Below are 21,218 nucleotides of genomic sequence, written 5' to 3'. Positions count from 1 at the left end.
AAAGGGGAGCACCAGAGGGCATAAAAAGAGGCCAGGCCGGCCGGCCGGCCTAGGGTGTTCCTGGCCCTCCTCGACTTCATCTTTCTCTGGTGACTTCCTGGTGCGATTCCTTGCCTCTGTCCAGTACATCTTTTATACTTTGCACCATCCAAAACCCGTGCACCACTCCTTCCTTGTCCTTGTTGTCCACTTGCAATATTACTTCTTCACTTTGTGTCATTCACCTTGTCCCAATCTTCATCATTCATCACATGGTGCCATCTTTGCTGAAAATTTCATGTCCTTCCCATGCATGGCTGCTCCCTTCTTTGGATTATTTGCATGTGGTGGTAGGTAGAGAGCACAATTTCTTCTCGTGAACTCACTTTGATCAATAGATGTTAATCAAGCACATAAACCTTCTCCAAATCATGCTTAGATATTGAATCCTTCTCTAACTTCGAAATTTCAGAATTAACTCGAAGCATGCAATGAGCTTAAATAAATAATCAGAGGGGAATCAAAACATCTTTACATTTGTAAGTCAAAAAATATTTTCCGACTACATTAATTTTGGTTGCACCGGAACCGTTCTCTTTCATGTATTGATAGCGAACAATCTCGAATTCAACCGTGGGTCTTGGGTTTAGGTTCTAATTTTGCCAAAATAAAAGAGAAATTTTGAAAAAGGGAACAACTAAAGTTAGGAAAATTCTAGTCCTATGGTAATGAAACTGAAAATTCTCTTTATGTTTGCGCGAACCTACGCATCAAGAATTTAAATAATATAAACAAAGCACGGCTCTACTCGTGTCTTTTTATCTCAACTTGGTCTGGCCATCATGGAGAGAACGGTCACCAAAAATAGGTATGGAAGTTTGGATGTGGCTTTCTCAAGAAGAGGCAAATAAATCATAGGATGGCTCATGTCATTGGTTTAAAATAAGAAACAAAATCGAAATGACCGAGCGAATAAAATCCAAATCAAATTGTTTGATCGAACGACCAATTGTTCAAAAGTTTATCATGTTCTTGCGTAGCAAAATTCACGACTCACTTACCCAAACCTCTCGCGGGTTGTCCTCCCGGCAGCTTGTTCTTGACTCGACGAACGGGTTGAACTCCCGGCAGCTTTATTCTTGACTCGACGAACGGGTTGAACTCCCGGCAGCTTTATTCTTGACTCGACGAACGGGTTGCCTCCCGCAAAGTGCTTCGTTTATAGTCTATAGCTAGACTTTCTTCTTCTTCACTTCAGACCAACGCTCGGTGATGGTGCTGCAGTCTTGGGTACCCACTTCCGCACAACCCTTGGTGCGGGTTTGTCCTCCGGCTTAGTCGTCTTTTTGGTCTTCACAGGCGGGCTTCTAGCTTTTATCTTGACGGGTGCAGCGATCTTCTTTGTCGCGATGGGCGCGATGACTTCTTTCTCCTTCTTCGCTTGCTTCTTGTTTGGCTCCTCCTCTCTCTTCGGCTTCTCCTCTGTGACACGGCGGTGAGGTGGAACATGTTTGACATTGATCATGTTGCATACCTCGAGGCGTGGACGAAACTAGAACTCGCTTGTGGTGCCATTGATGTCGAACTTGATCTCTCCCTTGCCAACGTCGATGTTCGCCCTTGTGGTCTTGAGGAAAGGCCTCCCAAGTATGAGAGGCGCCATGCTCCCTTCTCCCATATCGAGAATCTTAAAGTCAACGAGGACTAAGTGTTCTCCAATCTTCACGGGCACGTCTTCGGCGATTCCCAAAGGATAGCGAACGGAATTGTCCGCTAACTCTAGGCACATGGCGGTGGGCTCCGGCTCCGGTAAGCGTAGCTTCTCGAACACGTTCTTTGGCATGACGCTCACACTTGCGCCGAGATCACAAAGTGCACTTTCGAACATAAGAGATCCAATAGAACACGGGATGGTAGGACATCCAGGTCCCTCTTCTTCTCAGGAGCTTCATTAGCGATTGCATATCGAAGGTGCGGCATAGTTTGAGGAACGCTTGAAGATGAAGGTTAGCATCTTCTTTTCTAGTGAAGGGCGAGCTTTGCACCATCCTTATGATTGAAGTCTTGATCTCGAACGGAACTCCGATGTTGTCGAGGTTTTGAATCGGCAAGTCCCGAATGTCCGGAGTGCATAGCTCTCCGATCGTACACTCCAGCTCCGGTAGCGCCATCCCTTGGTGAAGTGGCGCCTCCCTTGGACTTGTTGGTGGAGTTGCTTGAGGTAAAGACGATGAACCGTCGGCTTCGACTTTTGGATCTACTAGTTCCAACTTTCTTGATCGTGCTTCGCGTCTCCTTTGCCTGTAAAGTTTTTCTGGATCATCCATAAAATTTTCGGGTTTGTTGGAGAGGCTCCCGTCCATCTCCTGTTAGGGGTTAGTGAAAAGAAAAAGAAAAATATATACGAGATCTAAAAGATGAATATACAAGATCTAAAAAAAAGAAAAATAAAGAAAAATCTAGATTAGATTGATTTTCGTGGAATAGATCTGTTTTTTTTAGTTTTTTTAGTTAGCACAAAAAATAAGAGATCTACAAAAAGGTCAAAAAGAAAAATCAAGAAAAAGAAATATTTACGAGTGCAAGTAAGATTTGATCTTAAATTGATGGTTCCCCGGCAACGGCGCCAGAAAAGCTTGTTGACGCTCCTTAGCGCCCCAATTTGTATACCGCAAACGCACGGATCGTGTAGCTTTTCCCTTAGAGTATTCCCCCAAGGTTTATCAATCCACGGAACCAAAGATACAAGAAACAATCTACTAACATAGAGAATCCTTTGTGTTGAGATGGTGTAAAACGAATCTAATCTACTAAAAGCGGCAAACACCGAAGGTAGCAAGAGAAAGTTGGAGATAACCAATCTAGATCACCTAGATCATGCACATGTTGTAGTTCAAAGCTAGATGTAGTGAAGCAAGATAGATGTGAGTCTCAATGAAAAGCATCTTTAAACCAGAATCTCCAATCCAATCCTTCGATAACCCGTCTACTAAAGCAACGCCCTATCACGACGCCCCCTTTTGGACTAACGTACCCCGAAGCATGATAAACAAGTTGAACCCCCTTTGGTAGTTCCGCCATGAACCTCTAGCCACCACGACTAGAAGATCATGCAAAGCGATCTATCTCGATAATAGATCTAGGATGAAGCAAACCCCAAGAAAAGAACGAAATCGAAAGAGAGAACATGGTCGCTAAAGATTCGGAAACACAAGTAACTTCACCATGAATGATGGTACATCACAAGATCACAACCGGGGCCCTACCTTGATCTTGATTATCCTAACTCCAGAACTCCGACGTGGTCTTCCTTGCAAGGTTCCCACGTCGGCTAGGGAAGCCCCTAGACAACTAGAACGACCCTCGGCTCTCCGAAAGGTGTTTCTCTATCTTCTTTGCTCCTTGGCGTCGTCTCCCGAATGACTTGATGCATGAGCCTCGGGGAGGGGGCTTTAAATAGCCCCAAGAAACCCTAGGTCGAAGGGGAGGCCGAGGCGCCCTGGAAAGGCCCTAGGCCGGCCGGCTTAATGGGCCCAGGCCGGCCGGCCTAGCCCAATCCTTCGCCGCCTTGCGGTCTCTTTTCTCCCCAAGTCTTCTGGAGTCTTCTGGAGTTTATCCCTTTCACGATTGCACCCCATTGGACGTCGTTATCTTCGAGATATCTTCGAGGGAAAGGATAGGACGGAGAATCCTTCCTTAAATCTCTATTTGCTTTGCTTAGCCCCGAAGTATCTTGATCTCATCTTGTGGGATTGTCCTTTGGGCTTCATTGGAGGGTGGATGCACATGAACGGGCTTCTAGTCATCATGGCCTTTGGTTCTTTATTTGGGCTTTGGCCTTCGTCTTTTCGCGCGATCAAGGGCCTCGCCATTTCATGCTCCAAAATTGGCCAAAAACCTGCAAAAACGAAGTGCCTCCAAAATATATGTGCAAATGTGAAAACGACCAATAATTGGGCCGAGGTTAGGATGGTTAGTGATTTTGATATTAAATTCATGCCATTATCAAAGTTAAACAGGGGATAAAATGGCTACTTAAGGAGCGCCAACATCTAGTCCGGGCGAGAAAACCGGTAAGATAAATTCCCGATCACTAAGAGAGATAACTTAGCCTAAGCTAAAGGGAAACTTCCGTGCTCAAGCTGAAACTCAGACTTGAGTAAATAAAAGACTACGAAAAATAAAGCTGATTCAGAAGAGTAAAGAAGGTAACTTATATTAATAAAGTCAAAAGAAAGATACAAGAGCTATACCAGACTTCCGACGACTCCGGAATCCCGAGCAAGCTCGACTCGACTCTAACTCCCAAGCTACTAACCTACTCTAGAAAGTACAAGTGGAAGAGAAGAGCTCCAATGGTGTGTGTTGAAGTGATGGATGGTGCCTCCTTTTATAGCCTTCTCAAGGTCGGTTCTGGCGGTTACTGCAGGTAGCGTCGGTTGGAAGCAAGTAATCTCATTGCGCTTAACTTCCACGCCAAACCTTAGCATGAGAGGCCTCCATGTGGGGCCGGCCGGCCTCACCTAGGCCGGCCGGCTTGGGGTTGCCGCCATGTGGCCGCCGCCTTTCGGATAACGGCTCTGATCCCTCCTTGGAGTCGGTTGACAGTTGGATTTGCCTGATTGCTGCAGTTGCTAGGCCAGCGACGGCGAGTTCACCGCGATACCCATCATTGACTTTGAGAGGCTGCTGCTTGAGCTTCACCCGGAGCCGGAGGAGGAGGCTTGTCGCGGTGAATCTGCTCGCCTCCACGCGGCCTGCCAAAGTGGGGCTTCTTCCAGGTCTGTCTGATGGCTCTGCCTGCCTGCTGGTACTGCTAGCTAGCTAGCTGCATCTCTTTCCTCAAGACCTGAACTAAACAAGATCAATGCAAGATGCTCCATCTGGCGCTGTCTGCTATGCGTGCAGCTCATAAACCACGGAGTTCCGGATGACGTCATCGAGGGGATGAAGGCCAACATTGAAGCATTCTTTGAGTTGCCTGCAGAGATGAAGCAGCAGTTTGCTCAGGAACGAGGCCAGCTGGAGGGTTACGGTCAGCTGTTCGTGGTGTCGGAGGATCAAAAACTGGACTGGGCTGACATCCTCTACCTGAATACGCAGCCTCCGGAGCAAAGTTTTAAATCTCCCGCTATAGCTTCCGCTATAGACCGCTATAGCTATTTATGCATGGTGCCGCTATTTGAACTCACGTGTAATTTAGCCGCTATATCCCACTATAGCCTCATTTAACCCGCTATTAGCTGTTTTCAGAGTCCAGCCGCTAAACCCCTTGGCCCGCTATTTAGAACCTTGCGCCGGAGCACCGAAGCATGAGATTCTGGCCTGACAAGCCCGATACCTTGAGGTATATGTATGTTCATCTATTATTGTTACTATGTACTCCCTCCATTATTCAGCTATGCAAGGTCTATTTTTGCTTGGCTCAAAGACCAAGGGAAGCACTCCCGTCATTAGTTTTTCTTGGGTAAAAAACAACCGGCGTTTATTGCGGATTCAATTACTCTCTGCATGTACTTTCACTCCCGAGGCATGCATGAGATGAATTCCTGCCGCACCAATTCCCGAATTCTGAGGAAAAACCAGAATAGGCCTTGCATATTTGGATTTTTAAGATTTTCTAATGGGCCTTGGATAGGTTGATGGAGGGAGTATATATATGTGTTTATAAATATATATATACGCATATATGTATATACATACATATATATATACATATATATACATATATATATCACATATATATACATATATATATCACATATATATACAGGTCGACACTAGACACGTATTCGGCTGCTGTGAAGACTGTAGCGGATCGCCTTCTGGGTATCATGTCCAACAACCTTGGGCTGCCACCGGAGGTGATTTCTAGCAAATGTGGCGGCGGCGGAATGCAGTCGGTGAGGATCAACTACTATCCTCCCTGCACCGAGGCGGACAAGGTTGTGGGCCTCTCGCCACACTCGGACGGTGATCTCCACACCCTGCTCCTGCAAGTCAACCAGGTCCAAGGTCTGCAGATAAAGCGCCAAGATGGCAGCTGGGTTCCCGTGCGGCCTCTCCAGGGCGCTTTTGTTGTCAACGTTGGAGACATTCTTCAGGTAGTAGCTATCTCATTCTTCAATTCCTTGAGCTAGCTAGCTAGGTATCTCAAGGAGTATACTAGATGTTTGTTGATGGATTTACTTATGATGTGAATGCAAGAAGCGCGCAGATCTTCACCAACGGAAGGTACCGGAGCATAGAGCACCGTGCCGTGGTCAGCGCGGAGAGCGCGAGCCTGTCCGTTGCAGCATTCCACTCGCCGAGCAACCATGCCACCATTGGCCCTCGTCTCACAGTGACAGACCAGCAGGAGCCGGAGGTGCCCATGTACAAGACGCTGGACCACCAGAGCTTCATGAGGCTCTTCTCCGCCAAGCTGGAGGGCAAGAGCTTCTTGCAACGGATGAAGCTCGATCTAGACACAGCTAGTAGCAGCACCTGATCGAGTACTGCCGCATGTTCTTCTCTGTTGCATTGCATTGCTTGTTACAAACACATGTCGTCAACATTACATATTGTGCACAAGATGAATAACACAATTAATCACTGTGCTCACCAGATACCTAAATAACAGTCACCAAGTTTCGAATTTTATATGTCGTCTAATACGAACACAGATGTGGATTGAATACCAGTGCACATTGCCACTGCAGCGATTCGTCCTTGGCAGCACAATAGATTAAGACAACCGGATAAGTTTGAATAAAATGCCTCGGGAAACAGGCGATCAATTGCCCCATGATTGCAGCTTTCTGAACACGCAGCCAAAAGACCCCGCTCGATACACTGCCAATGGAAATCAGGTGCCAAAAAGAGAAATAATGACTGACCACTATACATCAACTTTTGTATATGCAAATCCTAAGATACATCATTTTTCATTTGGCAATTTCATAAGAATGGAATATTTCTAGCAAGATACCACCTCCAATCTCACAGATAAGTGATGTTCTTTGGTTATCCAAAGTCAACTATTCTAAAACCTAAATTATAAAGTCTTCCTATGAGTTGAGTTCGGATATTTAAAAATGGCGTGAGTGGATTTGTATCAGAAAGTGGTTTCATAATAGTAGTCGAAGACTCAAAATTGTATTTTGGAGACACGCCCAAAAATGCCACTTATTTGTGACTGGGGGGAGTATGTTGCATTACACAAATATGAAGGAGCTGGACTTTCTCCCAGAAACATTACAAGCAAAAGACATTAGCATGAAGTAACTAAGGGGAGAAAAATGGGACAATGGCTAGCAAGAAAGTAAAGCAGATAACGTTTGTTATTTTTAGCTACCTGGAGAAGATAACTGTGAAGCCAATCCAACATTTGAGGAAAAGAATTTGCTGAGATATCGACAATGGTCAATCCCTGAGTAAGATTTTTTTATATAAAAAAGCTCAGAAATACACACTCTAACATCGGACAAAATACATCAGATGATAACACAACAATCGAAAATATACTACCCTGTTGATCAAGGAAAACTTACCTGTGACTCAAAAGAACAAAGGTAGTCCTGAATAAGCTTAAGGTTGTTTATAAGTTTTCGATGATCCTGAGTGACATCAGAAATAGCATAACAGTCAGATACTACTCGCATGGGGTAACAAACATGAAGGTAGGTCAACAAATGCACCACTTATTAGGAATAATTGTATCACGCATCAACCTATTGTCACATACAGTTATCCCCATAGGAGGACTCATACAGCTTCAAGGTGCAACCTTGCGAGACAGGTGGACACCCATCGTGGAGTACCTTCCATGGAGTACCCCTCTATGACTAAGCTAGGTGACTAAGACTTCATACAAGCATTGCAGACAAATAACCACTGCCAGAATAGTTGTATGATATTAGCTGTCAGGCAAGTATCACCATTCACCATGCAACATTTCCTCCCATGAAAAACAACTATCATTTTATGTCAAGTACAATTTGTTTTCAGCATACAGGCTGCACCAAAAGTTCAAAGAAATAACAGTTTGTCAATTCTATGTGTACCAAAGCTTCCACAGAGGCATAGATACCTGAGGAAGGCAATTATCTCTGAAAGCTCTAGTGGCTACCCATTCCTCTAACAATGCCTGAACACAGCAACAAAGCAAATCAGAATAGGAGATAAAACATGAATCAATAATCCATGTAACTAGAGTGTAGAAGTGGTCCATGACAAATGTGGCCCACATATCAGTAGCCCTCATTCAACAGGTAGGTCTAGCCAGTGGGTTTTTGCATTGGCAGCTTCCAAAGGAGGTCGGTGACAATAAGCTTTAATCATTTGCGTGGGCGGTTCTTAGTCCTCTTATGTATTCAATACAACTGGTATTTCAGAGACAGTAGAAACCAAAAGCAAGTTAAACCCATGAGAGAACAGACCTTGTGATCAAAATCAGACATCCTCGGCACAATCGGAACAACTATCGATTCAGCGGCAGGTTTGTCTTTCTTAGCAGTGTTATTCTTTGGTTGGCCCAAATCGTTGTGCCCATCACCTACAATGCATAGATAACAGTGGTTTCTTCTGAGTACAACAGCAAAATTCACAAAGTCACCTGGCACCTAGCATAGTATAGTACTCTAAAAACTTGGGAGGTACTTAAGATTTTGTTCTTTGCTTCCTTATTTCGATTGTCCTATTTGGCATGCGCCCACACTTCAAAGAAAGATTACGCTCGTCTTATGCTCGTCTGAATATGGATACTTGAGCACTCAAGTGTGCTTCAAACTTGTTGGTTGTTAAGTAAAGACATATTGACCACATAAAATTAATGTAACTTTCCTTTTCTCTTACTTTCGTCTTTGGAAATTTTTTCTTGAGAATGTGCAGAATCATGAGTAACAGTTTCATGGCTCTCAGCGTAAGATAGCTCTTCACTGATTCTACCTTCCTCCAGTGTGCAGTCCTTGCTTTTGACAAAATTTTCATTTTCCTTTGTGGGACTTATTCTGTTCTCCGCCAGTCCGTTTTTGGATTGATGTTCTGTCTTCCTTTCTACAGAAATGCCTGAATTTTCAGAATCCGGTATCATTTTCCCCATCCTGGAATTATCATCTCTCTTTTCCTCATCCATAAGATAAATGCTAGGATCCAAATGTATTCCCTGCAGTGAGATACAATCTAATATAAGATATGATTTATCTATACATATGGCACCATATTAACAGGTGTACATTATAAATCAATCATATGGGTTGAACACATCAATGCTTTTTAGAAATTAAATTTACAATTTACTAGACAGGCAATACCTGCAGCCAAACAAATGGAAACACCAGGTCGTAAAAGACAAAACATTAGTATGCACACAGGACCTATGAAGCACACAACATCCCACCAGACTTGTAAATGCATTAAACACATCAAGTGCTTGGAGGTGTCTGGTTTAGATTTACCTCCATCCAAAAGAAACAAATTTAGGTGGCAACATGGTCCTGCCATCGCAACAAGGAATTAAATGTGACTGCCATGTGTACAAATAGTCATATGCACAGGAGAATTCACTCACAGAACAAGACGTATGTAGGACAATGCTTTAATCTACCTAGCACAACCATGTATCTAATCCTCCATACTGATATAAACATACATAATTCTCTTTTCTAGATATTATTTCTTGGTAATCATGCTCTCATGTACACAGTTTTTTAATGCATAACCATGTCAAAAAAAATCAGGAAAAAACAAGATAGTTTGTGTGTGTCTTGCGTCCTCTATCCATCCATGCTTGCATCCATGAAACGCTGATGACAACAAAGATCAAGGAGAAAGGTACAAGAGATCATAGTATGGTAGTGTGGTCTTTTGCGTGGTAGGTTGGAGAAACACATGAGTGCAATATTGAAATTTATCCTGACACAAGGCTGTGTACCTCAATAATAATTGGCTTCGCATCTTTCATGGCCTTCTTCAAATCGCCAGCCAAACCTTGCAAAAGGTAGTATGAAGTACAGGGCCAAAGGTATAAGGTAACCAAGAGAAATCAATGGAGTGATTATAGCTAATTTTGTCCAGATAAAATGTCAATAATATTTGCAGAACAGAGTACCTTTTCTGCAACAAAACACTGCATACCTTTGCATACAACTCTGCATTCTCTGCAGAATTCAGTGATAAGCTCTTCGGGAGAATTAAAATCACGAGCCCAAACAGGAATAGAAGTAAGTGGTGCACTGCATGTGTTAATTTATATGTCCAAATTCAAATCACGAATGATCCACAAATCTTTGGAAGGAGGAGGAACCAAGGGCAGTGCAGAAATTAGATAATGGCAATTGTTTCTTAAACGACCAAAAAAAAAAGAAGATGCAACTTACTCCGTTGATGTACGCAGCAGCTCATACACCATGTCTGTCTGCATGTTATAGTCAGTAAAAATGGTAGTCAAGATGAACAAGGGTAGTGAAGCAAAGCATATGAGACATGAGTGACGAAGTGGCGAATATAACTAAACCTGTAAAACATTAGGAAAATTGAGCCTCTGAGCAAGTTGCGTAGCGATTGTTGATTTTCCAGTACAGGCAGTTCCACACACCAGTATTACTAGTGGTACTCTTTGATGATGGAACCTGCATGCAGTCAGGGATAAGCGCAACAGAAACATGTTATTTGAATGCCGCTGAAGTAAGAAAGAAGAAGAGCTTGCTTAAGTACTAGGCATAGGCGCATAGCACGGATATACCATAATCGTAAGCATTGTGTTAATTATCAATTGCTACTCTTCTATAGAGAAACAGAAGGGTTTTTTTTGTGTAAGTTTGTAAGCAGAGTACCTTGTCATCATTTTATAGCGATTTATATAGTCCTCCCCGTATCCACGTTTCTCTATAAGCTGTGGAAGAAAGGAAGAGAAGCTGAGAAAGTAGCATGCAGCAGGTATTCATTCCCAGGAAGCGGGAAGGTGCCTAACCTTGAATAGATTTGCCTCCAGATCACTCTGGGAACTACAAAATGGTGACGTCCAGGAGTTGAAAAGAGATGAGTCGACAAGATTATTAGAAGGCTAGCATGAAAACAGGATAGATGGTGGGGAGGTGCAACATGCATAGCATAACCATGAGAGCACACAGAGCAGAATGAGAAGGGCATAAAGGTGATGAGAAGCAAGATATAGTGGTAGTCCATACACATCAAGCAGGATGTTGTCGACAAGCAGCTTCTTGAGCTCAAGGGCGATCTTGATGGCGACATGATTAGGAATCTACATGTATGACAAGTACTATGTTGTGTTAAAAAACAAAGGGGGCTGATGGATTAATTGATAGAAAGAGTTATTAAGAAACAAAAAAAGGTAAGATTGGACCTTTGTGACGGTGAGCATCCTGCTGAGGAGGAACCTGGAGAGGATGTAGTAGTGGTCGGCGTTCTCCCCGAGCTAGACCTTGACCTTGACGAAGTTGTACTTGGAGGAGGCGTTGCGCGAGGGGAGCACCCAGGTGGCGGAGGAGGCGGCGGCATCACCGTAGTCGGGATCGGCGACTGCGGGTGATGGTGTTGGGTGCAGCTCCAGCAGCTGCTGCATCACGCGGGGAATGGGGTTGGAGATGAGGGATCGATGCGATGTGGTGGATCGATCGATTGGAGAAGAAGAGGGAGGAAGAGGAAGAAGAATCCTTTGGCTCTGGCCTCTGGCTGGCTGCTGCTTGGGTTAGCGTAGTGGGCTGGGCCTAATCAAAGTACTAGCTCTGTGTCTGTGATGGGCTGGGCCTAATCAAAGTGATCCTTACAGTTTTTGTTTCCAGCGACACAAATCAGAATTTAGAAATCCAAAAATATTTGGGGAACAGGAAAGAAGATTCTTTCCTGCTCACATTGCTGTTGCTGCACAACCACTACCGGAAAACGCACAAATGACGAGTGTCTCCAGTTTTGTCGAGTGCCAGACCACGGGCACTCGGCAAAGATTCACTTTGCCGAGTGCCAGACAAAGGGCACTCGGCAAAGATGTGGCACATGGCATGCCAAAACATTACCGAGTGCCGGCCATCGGCAAAGAAAGGCACTCGGCATAGCTCGCCTTTGCCGAGTGCCAGCGGGCGAGCACTCGGCAAAGACGGCTCACGTGCCCAGCACGCGCGTCCGCCGTGCGACGGCCGTCAGGGTGGCTGACGGCCGTTAGCTTTTGCCGAGTGCTGCAAGGCCGGCACTCGGCAAAGACTAAATTTCTCCGAGTTCCAGTAGGCGGCACTTGGCAAAGCCAGTTTCGCCGAGTGCCATCCACATGGCACTCGGCAAACAATTTCTATTTTTATTTTTTTTTCATTCAAACTTTTTTATTATCAACTCAAATTTGAAAAGTTAATCCCTGGTAGCATATGATACTTTTATTAATTATTTTACTATATTCTGACATTTATTTCGGTAATATTCTTTGAAATTATGTATAAATTATAAGTGGTTCGAAATTTCAAAATCTTTGAAAGGAAAAGTTATATTCATGTATCTCGAGGGGGAGGAGGGAGAGGACCTCTTTTCCTGTAGAGGACGAGGAGGAGAAGGATGAGGAGGAGGAGGAGAGGGTGGAGGACCAGGGGACCGAGGAGGAGGAGGAGCATGTGGAGGGGAACGAGGAGGAGGATGAGGAGGAGGCCGAGGAGGGGGCGGCAGGAGATGAGCGGGTGGTGTGGTTGCGTGGACCGTCGCAACTCCCGCGATGTCCGATACCTCTAGCGAGACGCCCGATGATTCGGCCACTAGAGCCTAAGTTAGTATGTTAATACTTATTTATTATGCATTATATATATTTAAAATTGCAATACTAACTAAAATTTTACCTTAAACACTCTTGCAGGGGGTGGTTTTTTATGCAGCCTGGTGAGCACAAACGGAAGCCCAATGGTATCTTGGGCCTTTTGTGCCGGCTGCACTTCCCCGGGCTCGTGATGCATGCCAGGGTGCTGGAGCCGGCATACACGTGGGACCACTACATGGCCAGCCCGGACGCTACTGATCGCGAAGGAAGGAACTTCACCACCAAAGCGAGGCGGGTGGTCGGGGAGTTGTGGGTAAGTCATCCTCACACTAAAATGGTTGAAATATCGCATTATGTTTCAATTTTTGGAATAATGATTGCAATTATCTTGTGGGTATATATGCAGGATTTCTACAGGTGCGAGGAAGACTATGAGGCCCGGGCGAACGAGCTGGCTCACTAGGCTTGCTACAAGCTGGTGAAGGACATGCACTATGAGGCACGTGTCCATGCCGTCGTTGTGTACTGCGTCGAGTTCGAGAAGAGGAGTGTCAAGAAACCAGCCGCAAGGGACATCTTCCTCACGCGAGACCAATACTTAAGGGTAAATAAATGCCATCTCTACTCATTTATCTTGTATTTGATATTACAATAAGTCATGCACTTCATTACGTTTAGGTGCCTCCGAACTAGTGCGCAAACAAGGCCGAGTGCTGGTCTATGATGGTGGACAAGTGGATCAGTGAGGATTGGGCCCGCCAGCACGCCTTATGCCGGGAGCGCCGCTTGATGATGCCGGGTCCGGCACATCATCAAGTGAGCCTTAGCCTCGGCGAGTACAAGAATACTTGGGTAAGTTCACTAATTTCTTCATTCTTTCTAAAGCTATATTTTCAATTCTTACTAATCATCTTGTTGACTTCTTGGCAGTCGGAGTCTCATCCAGGCCAGTCTTGCAACGACTTCACGGCATACGCCATGTCTCACATGGGCAGGGCGACGTCGGACGTGGCCTACAACCCGGCGGCTCCACCAGAGGCCTACACAAACCCAAACATCCACGCGCGCATCAATGCGTACACGGAGGTGGGAATGGCGCTCCACGGGGAGACTTAGGATCCGACCACCGCGCCACTCTCCGGAGAAGCCATCACGAGGGTGGGACAAGGGAAGAAGCACGGACGGTACTTGATCGCCAACAGCTTGGTCGACACAGCGAGTACGCCCAGTCTCTCGCAGCTTAGGGCAAGTACCACCGACTCGACCCCGTCCATACGCCCACGGTCTGAGACTTCAGTGGCCAGCGTGCACCAGAGACAGGTTAGTTTAGATTTAGTTGCCGTTCTTTGATTAAAATGAAACTTTGCTTCGTATTGTAACATGGAGGTTTAAATCTTGTAGACCGAGATGGAGTCAAAGTTTGAGGAGAGGAGGTGCCGAATGGAGATCGAGGCCAAGCTGGAACAGGAGCGGAAGCTGAGGGAGGAGCAGTCGGTTATGTTGCACAGCATGGTCACCTGGATGCAAGGACTTGGCGCGTCGATGAACTATGCGAAGCCGCCTCCTCCCTTCGCCTTACCAGCTCAGCCTTACTTTCCTGCAGGACCTTCTGACACTCCCGTGAGTATGCTTTGTTTGTAGATATTAATTATTATATCTTTGTTATTCTTACTCAATTTATGTGTTTCTATTTGCAGAATCAGTCGTGGAACGCATCGAACGACCCTCCTCCGGACCAGAACTCGCCAGCGGCCCCGTGGCAATCTTGGCCACCCCCCCTCCACCTAACCGTGAGTGATTTGTAGTACCCTACTGGACTTGTGATGTGATGGACTTAGTACTCTTGTGGACTTGTGATGTGATGGACTTGTGTTCGGACTCTATCTATGTGATGTACTTTCAGACTCATTTTATGTGATGTGATGGACATTATCTTGTGTTAGTTGTATCGATGCTATTGTCGCAATTGACAATTATATATTTGTCGTTATAACTGCCTGTAATGCCCCTTGCATTTATATATATATTTGTTGTATTTGTATCAAAAAACAGAGAAAAAAGAAGCAAAAAAAGAAAAATAGGCCACTTTGCCGAGTGCTTAAGCCAATACACTCGGCAAAGTGGCCTTCCACAGGACAGCACGACAGTACTTTGCCGAGTGCTAAAACCCTGGCACTCAGCAAAGTTTCAAACGTTTGCCGAGTGCCAGGATCCAGCACTCGGCAAAGCGGCCACGTGGCGCCATCCTGGGCCAGCACTTTGCCGAGTGCCAGACGCCGACACTCGGCAAAGTTTCCGCCGTTAGGCACTCGGCAAAGTGCCGGCCCAGAGTGGCGCCACGTGTCTGCTTTGCCGAGTGCCAAGGCTCTCGGCAAAGTCTTTGCCGAGTGCCCGAAATCTGACACTCGGCAAAGATCCCTTTGCCGTGGGAGGCTTTGCTCGGCAAAGAGTTTGCCGAGTGCAAATTGGTCTTTGCCGAGTGTAACCGGCACTCAGGAAAGCCAGTGAATCCGGTAGTGAACAAATAGTGCAGTCTATTTATCTTCCAAAAAAATCAAATAGTGCAGTCTGCTACTAGATGGAGTAGGTTCCAATTCCAACACAGACAGAGTTGCAGAGGGCACATGGCATCCACGACCCCGACAGAGACTCGTGCAGGATCGAGCTTCTTGAATTGATCGATGACAATTCCAACACAGACAGTATATATTATTAGTACAGAGTATTACTATATATATTGTAGATACATCATACATGCATGCCTTACATACATATATATTGATCTGAATTGAATGATGAGGATCGACCATGCATCGATCGACGTCGTTGATGAATATAATTGAATCATGCATCAAAATTAAAACTAGGAGCTACGAGTACTGGACGAATGATCTGTAGAATGTGTTTGGCCTCCAGTTGACGGGGATGACGTCCGGCGCCACCAGCGTGTTGCCCGAGTCGCTGCGCAGGCGGATGGAGAAGGGCGGCTGCAGGCGGTGGTTGGAGTCGAGGCTCCAGACGGATCCCCAGGAGCGGCGCATGGGCGTCCAGCGGCGGGTCTTGCTCTTGCCGGCGGCCTCCTTGAGGTCCAGCTGCGCCACGTCGCCGTCGCCGTTCTCGTACTCGACGAGCAGGGCCAGGTAGACCTGGGTGGAGCCCTCCTGGACGTGGAAGCCGACCTTGAGGCCCGGGAAGTGGCAGGGCACCCTGGCGAACTGGACGTCGACGATGCCGGCGCGGCGGAGGTCGTCGTTGCGGCCGGGCTTGGCGAGCTTGCCGAAGGCGGTGCCGCTGAGGTCGAAGTGGTAGGGCGCGACGGGGTAGTAGTTCATGTCGGTGATGACCACCGTCTCGGCGCGGCCGGAGCAGGCCGGGTGCTTGGAGCACCGGATCTTGTAGCAGGAGCCGCAGCCCTTGCCGTCGCGGAACAGCGGCTGGTTGCCGCACGAGGTCATGGACAGGAACGGGTACTGGTTCACATGCTTGAAACCGCAAGCGCCGCCTGCGTGCAATTGCAATTCCCTTTATTATTATATATATAATGCATGTTTAGTTTAATTAATAATCTGCATTGCATTTTATTGCTGGGAAAGAAGAAGATCGATCGAAGAAGATCCATGCAGGAAACTAATGCAGTAACTAGCTAGCCAGTAGTACATTTCTCTCGTAACAAATCAGCACCAGCCACCAACTATCAATCAGCCAGCCATACTTTTCTTTCATAATAAAATTAGCACCTGCCACCGGCCACAGCTAAATGAATGAACGGAGCGAATGAATGAATAGTACTACATGCATGCATACCGTTGTCGTATGGCCCGGCGCCGTTGGGCTGGCCGTACCAGGTGGCCCTGGCGCTTCCCCACTGCTGCTCCTGCATCAACGAGTCGGAGTCGGAGGACTCGTTGAAGCTCACGGCGGAGCCGGCCAGGAGGAGCAGCAGCAGCAGGGAAGAGACGGCCGCCGCCATCATCGCCGTCTGCGGCACACTCATTGTTTGGTAGTAGTATGTAGCTAGGCCTCCGCGCGCATGCAGAGGCGATGGACGACGACGATGGGTGTAGCTATAGCGGCGGACTGGATCGGAGAGAGGGAGGGAGGAAGGAGTCTAGCTAGCTAGCAACCTCTGCCTGTCGGAGTTGGAGCTATCGCAGGGCTATTTATTCAGATCTATATAATTATTTGTGTATATATACATATTATTATATAATAAAGCAGCAGCAGTAGGAGCTAGCAGCAGGAAGCAAGAGGAGTTTGGCTGAGCTGAAAGGTGCGTGGATCCTGGCCTGCAGCTTTCTTGTCCATAGTTAAATACTTTTATTGATTGATGGATGAGTGAGTAGGGCATGCATGCATGCAGTGGGGCGCACATGGCTTGCATGAGCATGGGCTTAACTTGCTGCTTTGCATTATTTATTACTAGCTAGTACCTTTTATAGTAGCTAGCTCTCTGCATCTGAATGCAGGATCTCTCTAGCTACTAGCTCCGAGAGTCCGATCCATCCATCCGTCTTTTGTTTGCTTAATTGCTGTACGTACGTACGTTTAACAACATCGCAGGCATGAGATTGAAGGTGGGAGGAGGGATCGGATCGGATGCCCCTGCCTGCTGCTTTTTTTTTCTTGAAGCTAGCTCGTTAATTACTACTAACTAATTCAGTCTGCAGAGCATGTGCCACCGAACGAAGGCTAATTAATTAGGACAAGCTAAGCTGCTAGCGTGGAGCAGGTAGCCTATGCGCTGTACATGCATGCATGCATGCATGCAGTATAATCAGGGGTCGCACATGATGCATCGTGCATGGGATCGCTCCATCACATATATCAGTCGAGATGTGTGTGTGTATATATATGTACATGCATGCAGTATATATATATACACACCCACAAGGTAATACTCCCTCCTTCCCTGTTTATAAGGCACACACGTATATCAAGATTCAAACATTTATATCTTTGACCAATAATTTAACTATTAATTTTTAATTTTTACAATATGAATTTTATATGATTGGATTCGTCATCAAATATAGTTTACAATGATTATAAATTTATAATCATAAGTGATATAATATATGATAAATAAATGGTCAAAATATCGTTTGGAAGACCGTGTCATGTTCCACCGTGTCTTATAAATGAGGAAGGAGGGAGTAGCATTATTGTACACCCTATACATATACATATACATATACATATACATATACATGTACATGTACATGTGCGGATGGAGTGGGGCGCCATGCATGTGCTAAGTATCTAATTAATTAAGTTAAGTACATCACCGATCCCCTAATCGCAGCAATAATCGCATCGCATCTGATGACTGGATGGATGGATGCCAACCAGATGGAAGTACATCTCTCTTTGCTTAATTGAACCCGTTGTTATCTGATCCGGATCCTTACGAGTTCTAGTATACGAGAGTAGTAGTAATTAAATTAATAGCAGTTAGCACCACCGTACCTTTTTTATGTGCGCAAGCGCAACAAGGAGTTGGCAGCCTAGCAACTCCCCCGGCCCAAAAGAAAGAAAGGTGGGACAACCATCCTTCATGGGCCTTAATTTATCAGTAATATGCTGAGGTGGCCCAAACCTCACAAGTAGCCCGCAGCAAGCAGCCAGCCAGCATTCGCTCTCGTCCTGAATTTTATAGGCATATATCACGGCACTCTACTCCTGCGCAAAATCGCGCTTCAGGAATGCTGCGACGTCACCTCGTATCGCACCGATCCGGTCGTCCATTAGTAGGCAGACGCGCTGATTTTTGTGAAAAGAACTCTACCCCAACTTTAGCGGAATCAACCGGGACCGGGGCGCCCTCAAGCTACAGTATATGCTCTCTTTTTTAATCGAAAAAGCTCTTATGTTCAAAATATTTAAGTACCAAAAAGAAAAATTAGAATTTGCTGGCTATTTTACAAAAACACGGGGGTCCATGTCGTGTCTCGATAAAGTTGAATCCCCATTCCTCTCGCTCTCCTAAGCTACCACCTCCGACACCTAAATATTTCAGCATGAAAAAGAAAAAATTCGAGTCTGCTGGCTATTTTACAAAAACATGCACGTCGTCATTTTGTGGGGAACCCCCCCCCCCCAAGCCCACCCCTGCCGCGTCCCGCTGAGGTTGGATCCTCATTCCTCTCTCTCCCCTGCGCTTGTTAACATTGCTTAATGATTACAGAAAAAGATCCGCAAACGCACAGATATACCATTGTAATATTTCACCAGTGAGTATTCAGGTATCGTTATTTATATTTTTCCCAAAGGATAGCAGTGGCAAAGGTAATATACTTAGTAATAATCATGAAAACGTTCTTTGAGTAATAGACATAACTCTGACAGGAGTAAGTCATGATAAAAGATAAACAGGGTAATGTGACACAGCACACAACCACACTCAAGGTAAGAATAAAAGAAAGAAAGAACAAAAGAAAAAACTAAACTATCCTATGTTAAGGTAGTTGGAGCTTATGCTAGGTTAGAGGATCCTAGTGTATCTATTCAAAGCAAAGGTTATGTTGGAATAATTTTTAGGGTTGCAAGTGCCAGGAAAATGGGATAACAGGGAGAAGGTCACAACCCAGGTACAGTTAGGGTTGTTACCTCTTTTCATGAACTCTTACACTGAACCCGAACGTCGGGGACTACGCTAACCGCAACGAAACCGATATGGCAGACGGACAGGGCTGTCACCGCCTGTCGTCTACCCCAGTCAAACCGTGGAGCACGTTCATATCCGAAAGATCTAGCATACCCGAGCACTACGCTCGTGTATGAGGTCACTACTCTAACGTCCCTAGGACTCCCACCCTCAGGATGGACAAGCATAACGCTAGAGCAAGCCCAAAGGCACAACGAACCGGTTTCCGTACTCGGATCATCTGGCCTAATCATATTCATCACACAACTCATGATTAACAGAAGCATGGATTGATAAACTATCGAGATAGTATAGCAACCATGATCAAACTCTATATTATGAATAAAGTACTGATAGAAAGAATACAAAGTCATACCGGAAGCCGAGGATCGCTCAACGACTCCGAGGACGACTTGATTCACTAAAGAGAATTCTAACCTAGCTCTGTTGACGCCATTTTTTGGCATGCGTCAAAGGAATAATGAAGGAAAGGAATGTCAAGTTAAAAATAGCAATGGTGTGCAGAAGAAAGAGATCGGTCACGATTTAGTACCGATCAGGCGTCTCAGCGTTGATGGACGAATTTGGTTCGAGACGGTTTCAGTTTGAAAGGTGGCGTCTTTTGTTTATTAAAATAGGTTTCTTAAGATAGGATCATGTTTTGCCGTAATCGGCTAGGACTGTGTTAGCGTGGGGTATAAATATGAACCCCCCCGGCTATTGTAAAGATTGATACATATCCAACCAATAAAACTTTACTACTTGCAATTTACTTTCTCGTCGGCGACTTCGCCATCTTTTTTCTTTTCTGCGAGTTCTTTCAAGCTGATCAAGGACGCCTCACATTCGAAAGACTTGGTTTGCTGGTAAGTCTTCGTTTACCGAGTAAATCTGAGCTTTAGCTTCCAGGCATATCGCTGTGGCTTCGTTCAGATCTATTCAAAATTTACTGAATTTATCTAAGCTTTGATTTTGGGCGCATCGCTGTTTTCTCGTTTAGATCTATTCACAAATTACCCAGCTTAGTGATCTGTTTAATCGGCTGTAAACTCCTTGTTTATCACGATAAACCTTGTAAAGCTGATTAGATCGGTTACAAGCTTAGCTTTGTTCAGATCCATACATTCGTGGGTTTGCACACTGTTACCTGGCACGTGTCGGCTCGAGATCTAGCTGTCTAGTTGCATACTGGTATCGGCAGTTCTTTGCCGATTCCTTGTAGATCGCCTTTATTACACGCTCTTTATACTCGATCTGCTGTCTTTTTCTGTATCGGCAGAGCCTTGCCGATACGCCGCGTGAGAGTGATTCGGAAATCCAGCCGATACACTCTTCCATTTGACTGTTTGCTGTTTTCTTGTCAATTTACAGGTCAAATTGACTGGCACACCTTGGTTTGAATCAAGTGCAGTCTGAGTATGGCGTACGGAGCTCTCGGGCTTGGTGTGTGATCGTTTCGCGCCAACAAGCTCCACTAGCCTACACAAAGAGCAAGAAAGCCTTGAGAGAGAGTGTGTGTGAGATATGTGTGTATGTGTGTTAAGAGGGAGAGGGGCCCGAGGCGAACTGACCTATGGTTGGACGGCCGGTACGGTAAAAGTGGCCAAATGGCCCCAATTTCGTCCAGAAAGCTGCTAGGAAGGTCTTAAGGTCGGTTATGGGTGCCTGGGCCCTTCTTAAAGCAGTTTGCTAGCTTTGGTGGGCCCATGGATCCTCGTTAACGCGCCTGATTCGTCGATAAGGTTTCACCTTGGATTGATTACATGTTTATTCTCATGGGTTGTGTTTCCTTCTCATGTGAGGCTGTCAAGTGGGCCCTTTTTATCTTGTGATTGTCCGGGAATTCATGCCTCGGATCACACT

General features: G+C 45.6%; 2 protein-coding genes, 1 long non-coding RNA gene and 1 pseudogene across 3 annotated transcripts; 2 read left to right on the top strand and 2 right to left on the bottom strand.

Moving 5' to 3' along the window:
- Positions 1-2,692: 2,692 nt before the first annotated feature.
- Positions 2,693-6,469, top strand: LOC120689458 (annotated as a pseudogene).
- Positions 6,470-6,510: 41 nt separating this feature from the next.
- LOC120692273 lies at positions 6,511-11,648 on the bottom strand. Its single transcript, XM_039975541.1, has 14 exons — positions 11,324-11,648; positions 11,148-11,221; positions 10,931-10,964; positions 10,794-10,852; positions 10,475-10,589; positions 10,338-10,375; positions 10,096-10,193; positions 9,893-9,948; positions 8,815-9,124; positions 8,400-8,515; positions 8,051-8,107; positions 7,512-7,577; positions 7,316-7,390; positions 6,511-6,813 (listed from the first exon to the last, which is right to left on the bottom strand). Exons 1-14 carry the CDS (start codon positions 11,339-11,341, stop codon positions 6,619-6,621), a joined length of 1,311 nt encoding a protein of 436 aa, XP_039831475.1. The 5' UTR covers positions 11,342-11,648; the 3' UTR covers positions 6,511-6,618.
- Positions 11,649-13,224: 1,576 nt separating this feature from the next.
- LOC120687742 lies at positions 13,225-13,793 on the top strand. The gene is made up of 3 exons (XR_005680822.1): positions 13,225-13,316; positions 13,391-13,564; positions 13,643-13,793. It is a non-coding gene; the product is annotated as an uncharacterized LOC120687742 (long non-coding RNA).
- Positions 13,794-15,397: 1,604 nt separating this feature from the next.
- LOC120691365 (expansin-B8-like) lies at positions 15,398-16,829 on the bottom strand. Its single transcript, XM_039974408.1, has 2 exons — positions 16,517-16,829; positions 15,398-16,214 (listed from the first exon to the last, which is right to left on the bottom strand). The coding sequence occupies exons 1-2, from the start codon at positions 16,704-16,706 to the stop codon at positions 15,583-15,585; spliced, it is 822 nt and encodes a 273-aa protein (XP_039830342.1). The 5' UTR covers positions 16,707-16,829; the 3' UTR covers positions 15,398-15,582.
- Between the last annotated feature and the right edge of the window lie 4,389 nt (positions 16,830-21,218).

The sequence above is a fragment of the Panicum virgatum genome, chromosome 9N (genome assembly GCF_016808335.1).
Source record: "Panicum virgatum strain AP13 chromosome 9N, P.virgatum_v5, whole genome shotgun sequence".
In the NCBI taxonomy this organism is placed as follows: Eukaryota; Viridiplantae; Streptophyta; class Magnoliopsida; order Poales; family Poaceae; genus Panicum; species Panicum virgatum.
The sequence above is the reverse complement of the archived record's forward strand: the minus strand, read 5'-3'. Positions and strand labels throughout refer to the sequence as shown.